This window comes from Primulina eburnea, chromosome 17 (genome assembly GCF_022965805.1).
Source record: "Primulina eburnea isolate SZY01 chromosome 17, ASM2296580v1, whole genome shotgun sequence".
NCBI lineage: Eukaryota > Viridiplantae > Streptophyta > Magnoliopsida > Lamiales > Gesneriaceae > Primulina > Primulina eburnea.
The window spans coordinates 2,131,484-2,139,742 of record NC_133117.1 but is presented as its reverse complement, the minus strand read 5'-3'; the positions used below and the strand labels follow the sequence as shown (position 1 = coordinate 2,139,742).

The 8,259-nt window shown below is 36.9% G+C and overlaps 1 protein-coding gene across 1 annotated transcript; it reads right to left on the bottom strand.

Annotated features, from left to right (window-relative positions):
* Window positions 1–1,760: 1,760 nt before the first annotated feature.
* On the bottom strand, window positions 1,761–3,536 carry LOC140818706 (uncharacterized). Its single transcript, XM_073178750.1, has 4 exons — window positions 3,098–3,536; window positions 2,774–3,004; window positions 2,409–2,686; window positions 1,761–2,270 (listed from the first exon to the last, which is right to left on the bottom strand). Exons 1-4 carry the CDS (start codon window positions 3,534–3,536, stop codon window positions 1,761–1,763), a joined length of 1,458 nt encoding a protein of 485 aa, XP_073034851.1.
* Between the last annotated feature and the right edge of the window lie 4,723 nt (window positions 3,537–8,259).

Sequence of the window (8,259 nt, the reverse complement as noted above, 5' to 3'; positions counted from 1 at the left end):
GTGCTATATCGCCTTTTGGATGTAGTAACGTCTCACTGTCGTCCCAAGTAACACCTGCTAAACGGCAGAGATCTGTGATAGTCGCTGAGTGGGGCATGCTAACAGTAGAGGTACCCCTAGCCGCCTGCAAAATCGATGTCATGATCACTCGGCCTGCGTCGACTGTCCTGCCGGTGATAATACAGTAGACCAAAGCTGCCTTCTTCTTGGTCACATCAGACACATGCCCAGATGGCATCAAAAGCGAAGCCACAAAGTGATACCAGTTATATGGCTCCCTTTTCAATGACGTCGCAGGAAATGTGTCCGGGGCTCGTTGATTATTGAGTTTCCAGACCGTGCCCGACTCACATAGTGTGTCAATGATCGTCTCATAGGGATAAGGCTCTCGCATGAATAAAGTGTATCCGTCAGTCTCATAATCTGACATCCCATATATCGAATTGATCGTCATGCTGTCGAAGGCAACCATCCGCCCTCGAATCTTCACGTGCAACTCCTCATGTTTAACTTTAAGATTTTCATAAAATTCCCTCACAAGGGACATCACAGCATCAGCCGGGGGCTTAACAAATTCACCCCAATTCATTTCTCGGGCACGAACCAATGTAATAATATCTGGGTGGGACTGCTCCATTCCCCTCTCTCTCTGCATGCTTTTCTCTAACAACTTCATATAATTCTCGGCGGCCTTTGCATCCCAAAATCGTCGTCTATCAAAAGTAACAGCGGACGACGACTCGCCCTCGCCAGATTCACCACGCTTGCTCTTTTTCTTTGGTGCCATATTTCAATTCAATATCAACTCACTTTACAACAGTAGTCAACACTTCAATACCCCCAAACTTAACACAAAACAATCAATTAATGATTCCGTCCAACAAGCAATTCTCCGAATCAAACAATCCCTAACAACAAACTCACTGAGACAATTGATCGAACACCTTACGTACGTAACTCAAAACTCAATCCTTTCAAATTTCAAGCATTAAAATCAAGAATTCTTATCCCAAAGACTGTTACCTGATGATGTGTTGCTTCAAAATATGCTTCACTCCGTCCGGGTTTCGGCTCAATGAAAAATTGTCTTGAAGAATGTTGAGCCAACTAGGTTTAGGAGTGAGAACTTGGAGATGGGTGTGAATTGAGGTTGAGTTGTGTGGTGTAATGTAGTGTTTAGAGGTTGAATTTGTGGGAGATTTAGGGTGGGAGACGGTTTTTTCGGTGGTGGAGGGAATAGGGGCCGCGGCGCTTTTGTTCTTATGTTTCTGAAAATTGAAATCTCGCCCCCTTTTTTTTTCATATAGATCGAACTAGCGCCGCGGCGCTGCGTAAGTGGCGCCGCGGCGCTAGACCCACGGCCCTTCAGCGCTGCAGCGCTGTCTGTAGAGCGCCTAGGCGCTAATAAATTCGAAAGGCTTGCGCCGCGGCGCTTAATTCATAGCGCCTAGGCGCTTTCTTCTCGGCAACTCAGAGCTGTGGCGCTTGTAATATAGCGCCTAGGCGCTTTTCTTGCGCAAATTCTGTCCAAATTGAGTCCTTGCCTTGCCGCATTTCAAATTGTACCTACATCAAAACACATAAATCAATGTCACATCTTCACATACCAAATTAAATAAAATCAGAAAACGTAAAAGCAAAAATAACACTGAAAATAAAAATAAAATAAAAAAAAATGAAAGCAATAAAGAGATACTGGTTGGGTTGCCTCCCAACAAGCGCTTGGTTTAACGTCGTCAGCCCGACTATCAACAGTTTATTCAAGGTGGGTCGTGAAAATTTTTGGATGCTTTGATCTCAACCCTTTGACCTTCAACATCCATTGTCAATATACGGTGCTTCAAGTCGATGATGGCCCCAGCAGTAGCTAAGACTGGTCGTCCTAAAATGGTACGAACATTCTGACTGTTCCCCATGTCAAGTATCACAAAATCTGCTAGAAGCCTCAATTTATCGATTCGAAGCTCAACATCTTCCACAATCCCAAACGGTGTCCTGATCGATCTATCTGCCATCTGTAAGCTCAGTCCTGTGGGTTTCATCATGCTCACTCCAAGTTTCTCGGAGAAAGAACTTGGCATTATATTTATGCTCGCTCCTGAGTCACATATAGCTTTTTCCACTGATTTACCCCCTATTTCACATGGTACGATAAATTCTCCGGGGTCTTGCATCTTCTTCGGAAAATTTCTTGGGCACGCCACCAACTCTTCCTGCTCTGCAGACTGAATGTTAGTGATCTCAAGACTTTTTTTCTTTTGAAATTCAGCCTTTAATTGTAAAAATCTTTGGGGATAGGGAAGTAAAGAAATATCGATGCATTGTTCAAAATCAGAACTCATACCTTTCTTACTTCGGACTCTTTTGATTGGAGTTGGCTTTTCATCCTAGACAAAAGTGGGTTTAACCTTTTTCTCTTCTTTGCTTACCACTCCAATCTCCTCATGTTGTATAAAAACAGCATTCACCTCTCTTAGATTTGGGTCTGCAGTCCTTTGTACTGCACCGGATGGCTGAGACGCGAGTTGCTTTGTTATCTGCCCAACTTGTGACTCCAGGATTTTCAAGGAGGCCCCAATATTCGCCATGTGTGTCTCTAGGTTGTCGAGCCTAGACTCGGTCCTAGCCATTCTCTTGCCAGATTCAACAACGAAAGTTCCAACCAAATCCTCAAATGATGGCTTCCCTTCCCCATTTGATGTGTTGAACCCCGGTGGAGGATTCAACACATTCTTATTGTTTGCATAGGAGAAATTCTCGTGATTCCTCAAACCTGGATGATAAGTATTAGGGGGAGGGTTACCTCGATAACCTCCAAAGCCACGATTGTTGATGTACTGAGCTTCCTCCACAACTGGCTCTTCTTCGGCAGTCACCAGTGCTACATCATACGTAGATTGGCCCGCTTTGTTCATTGCTGCAATCTGTGTGGTTAATGCCGAAACCTGTGCAGTAAGTGATGTGATTGGATCCACGGCATATACTCCAGCAGTCTTCTTTATTCCTGACCTCTCAGACGGCCATTGGTAGCTATTAATAGTCATCTGCTCAAGCAAGTCATAGGCTTGAGCAGGGGACTTGGCAAAGATCGTGCCACCTGCCGCTGCATCCACTGTTGTCCGTGTCTGGCCATTCAATCCATTATAAAACAACTCAATTTGCACCCAGTCTTCGAAACCATGATTCGGGCACCTCCGCAACAACTCCTTATACCGCTCCCAAGCTTCATACAACTGCTCGAACTCTGTCTGTCTAAAAGTGCTGATCTCAATCTTTAATTGTGCAGACTTCGCAGGCGGAAAATATTTAGAAAGGAACTTCGTCGCCAGCTCTTGCCATGTCGTGATGCTCCCTAACGGCAGTGATTGGAGCCATCCTCTCGCCTGGTCCCTGAGATAAAATGGAAACAAGCGCAATCTAATAATATCATCAGAAACACCATTTATTTTTACCGTGTCCGTAATCTCCAAAAATGTTCTGAGATGTAGATGAGGATCTGAAGTAGCAATCCCAGCGAACTGATTTTGTTGAACCATATTGATCAAGGCAGGCTTCAGCTCGAAATTGTTGGCATTTATGGTCCCCCGAGCAATGCTAGAATAATGTGCATTGATCACTGGTCAGAAGTGATCTCTGATCGGTATAGCCTCTGGCGGCATATGTCTGTCATTTTCTCTGTTCTCAGCCATCGCTAAGATTTCTTCCCTTCTAGCTTTTCTTAGCCTCCGTGCAGTTCTTTCGATTTCCGGATCAAAAATAAGCAAATCAGGGCTGTGCGATTTTAGCATACACTGTCATGCAGAAAAAATGAAAAACTCAATCAATAGAAATCATAAAAAAATAAAGCTCTAAATTAAAATCTAGACTAATTGGTAACAATACTAATATAAATTCAAATTTTACTCTCCCCGGCAACGGCGCCAAAAACTTGTCGCGTGTTTTCTGGATTGCTCGCAAGCGCACGACGTCAAGTTATAGTAAAATGTATTTTTAAGTACGAGTGTCGATCCCACGAGGAGTGTATACTAAATTTATATCAATTCTTGTAATTAAAATAGTCTAAACTTTATTTAGAAAATAAAGATGAGTTTTGTGTATTGTCTAACAACTCAATTACGATTACCCAATTAAATTAAACACCGAATGAGAAAATATACTGAGAGAGAGTATCTAGAGAAATGATTTCACTGAGTATCAACGATAATAATTCTCGGATGCAATTACAATTTCGAATTCCAATTATTTAATGGCCAAGAACACTTAATTGTTCCATTCCTCCTTTCTCAAGTGACGAATAAAATGTACCGATCAAACTTCGATTTTATTATTCCTAATCAGAATCTAAGTTTAATAGGTAGATGCAAACAATGTTCTTACCTAAGTCTCGCTAAAGTTATACGCCTTCCGAACGCTATAAACATTTAACGATGTGTTTCTAATGATCTATAATCCTATTCCCTCTCCCGAGTTGTAGAATTAATCTAATCACACACAATTTATGGCCAGTAAATTGCAGTATAATAAACACGAAGAAACACAAATAAACGAGAAAGAATTCAATTATGTAAAAACACCGATTCAAATTATCGTATCCACAAAGCTACGTCATTCTCTAGACTGGAAGATTAGTTCATGACGAAATATAAATAAACACAATGCATGTTTGAAGATTCAGACATTGAGTTACACGAAAATATAAAAACGAAAGATAAAAGACAAATCCGAATTGTCGTCTCTGTGTCCAGATCCGTCGTTCTTCGTATCTGCGATCGATCTTCGCGTTCCGGATCTTCGTCTCTTGATTTCTCCAGTTCTCCGAGGTGTTTTCTCTACCAAAACGGCGATCCCCTAGACTGACCTCTTCTAGTTCTTTTATGTCCGCCACGGGGCCTCAAGTCGAGGCCCATGATGTTTCTTCTCGCCGCCGCTAGCGCCGCGGCGCTAGTTATGTAGCGCCTAGGCGCCCGTCAATTCTTTGCAGTAGCGCCGCGGCGCTCATCTTTTAGCGCCTAGGCGCTGATGTCTCGGCAATTCTGGCGCTGCGGCGTTGATTTCTGGCGCTGCGGCTCTCTTCTTTTCGCCCTTTCTCGCTCCAAACTTCCTCTAATTAGCTCCAAAACAACCAATAGTTGTTATCCCCTACACACAACAAAAACAACAAAAATAAAGCATAATTCTGTTCGAAACTAACATAATTCAATTGAGTTCAACATATAAATTAAGTGCAATTCTTGCACTTATCAATAAGATAAATTATTAGACCAAAAAAATTATTTTTCTTAATAGCTGCAATCAGTATTTTTCAACTAATCTATTTTCTAATAATGGCATGGATTTATTACTCACGTAAATTTTGTACTATTTGATCAAAATTAAAGATGATAGTTTTATTATATGAATATTAATTGATAAATAGAAAATATTTCAAACAAACAAAAACAAAAATAATTAATCAGATATTACATTTCACACCCATTTTTTTAATAATAAAGTCAAAATTACTTTCCACAAAGACATTAACAAAGATTTGCGATCCAGTTTTTTCTACATTCAATGCAATTGTTTAGTGAAATTAGGTGACGTCACGAGATGTCACTCCTAATTTTCAACGCCCACAATTTCATATGCTTATTTATTTATTTATTTATTTATTAATACTTTGAATATTAAATAAATTTATATATGCACTATCTATGTTAAATCATGATATGATGTCTTCATGATCATTACTTAGCTGTCATTAAAAAAATATAAAAGTGATAAAAAAATCAAATAAATTTTTTTTATAATAATTGAATAATAAAAAAATCTTATAGAAAATATTATTCAGAGTATCAATTTCATTATATTTCATCTTACAACTTTATTACTTTGATTTCATAGTAATCTTCTACGAGAATCTCTAGTGAGACGGTCTCACGAATCTTTATCTGTGCAACGGGTCAACCATACATATATTTACAATAAAAAATAATACTCTTAGCATAAAAGGTAATATTTTTTCATGGATGACCCAAATAAAATATCCTTCTCACACAATACGATACATGAGACCGTCTCACACAAGTTTTTGTCTTTCTAAAAAATAAAAATTTTTTTGTGACGAGAGAAATTGCATTAAATAAACAGATAAGTTTAACATAATATCTTATAAATCACGACAATCGGATAAACTACACTTGGTAAGCTCAATATCACATGCTCAACTGATCAGAAAATGTTGGAATCGAACTCGTGATCATTTGGTCTCATATTTACACACTCTACCAACTCTAACACTAAAAAAAAACCTAATTTATTAAATTTATGTATTATTTATGACTATCATACCCTAATAAAATATGTATCCATCTTTATTTATATTTTTGAATTTGTAAACAATCATATGGCACATTACAACTATTAAAAACAATTTTTAAATTTATTTAATTTTATTAAAATATCTAGATTTTTAAAAATAATTTAAAAATATCAAAAAAATGTAATATATATATATATATATATATATATATATATATATATATATATATATATATATATATATATATATATATATATATATATATAAAATCCCTATGAAAAAGGCATGACCTTGACCATATGGTAATTGGTGAACAAGGAAAATGCCTTTATCTTGTCATCTACTCGTTCATCTACAACTAGTCCCTTTTCGCATCTTTTTTCATCATAGTATGTTTTTCATGAGACGATCTCATGAATCTTTATCTGTGAGATGGGTCAATCCCACCGATATTCACGAAAAAAAATAATATTTTTAGCATAAAAAGTAACACTTTTTCATAGATGACTCAAATAAGATATACGTCTCACAAAATACGATCCGTGAGACCGTTTCACACAAGTTTTTGTTTTTTTTCTCATCATCATCATCATTATCATCATCATAATCATCATCATCATATAATTTCACAAACCTATAAGATTCAACATGTAATTCATGGGGATATAAGATCGCAATGCAAGAGATGCGACAAAATATGATTATATATGACGTAATATATATACCATATCGAACAAATACAGTTGATATCAAAAAAATCATCACGAAGAAAAAAGTCAAATTATTCATTTCCGTATCACCAATAGTCATCCGATCTCTGTTCTGTTTGGATCGATGTATTTGAAACATTTTCCATGTTGATGCATTTAGAAATATTTTGAACTCCTTTCTCTTATATAATATCTTGTTACACATATTAAAGTAATTTCAACCGATCTGGATCGATTTATTTGAAATCATGGATTTTAATTTAACATCTGTTTAATTGTTTAATTATTTAGATCGGATGAATTTCAAATCCAAAATTTATTAAATTAGTTCATGCCTAATGGTGATAAATGAGAATGATTTCAAATAAACTTTCAAATTCATTTCTCAAATCAAATCCTTATATCAAATTGCAGCCTAAGATTATACTAATCCGTATCGATATTTTATAATATCTTCATATTTTAACATATGTACAAAAACTTTTTGTATACACAAATATTATATATAATCATATTTCAACTAGCAGTCATACAATTTTGATATATCATCCATCAACCGTGCACGCCTTTATTTACGTAGTTGATGTGACACTTATTTAGGCATAGTTTGGTACAAATGATAAATATGAGATATATAATGTAATGATAAATCAAAGATAAGTACGATGGTAAGATAATATATTGAATGTTTGATATGATTTATATATATATATATGTATATATTTATGCATGTGTGTGTATATGTTTCATTGTCTTAAAACAATTATAAATAAATTATTTATCAAATAATCTTATATATTTTAATTTTTAAATTTAATTTGATATATGCAATAGGCTAATTCATTTTTCACCTTACGGTTCCTTTCGAGTGGGAGATGCGCCCCGGCACACCCAAGAATCCACAACAAGAACAAATGATACCAGCACTGAGCCCTCCTCCATCAACGCACAACGTGGGCCATCATCTTCCTATCATTGATCATAGTGATTGTAAAGGGTCGACTCCGAAAACTTCGAAATTTTGGAGCCTGGAGAGTGGAGAAGACGGTAAGGAACTGTTGGTCCCACGTGCGGAATTTGAGATGATAAAAGCCGAAAATAAAGAATAAACTGGACACCGAGATTTACGTGGAAATCCCCTAAAAATTATTAGGGTAAAAACCACGGGCAAGATGAAAAAAATTTCCACTATAATATTTTGTGGTGTACAACTCACTCACTGTGTTTCCAAAGAGAACACACACTCTC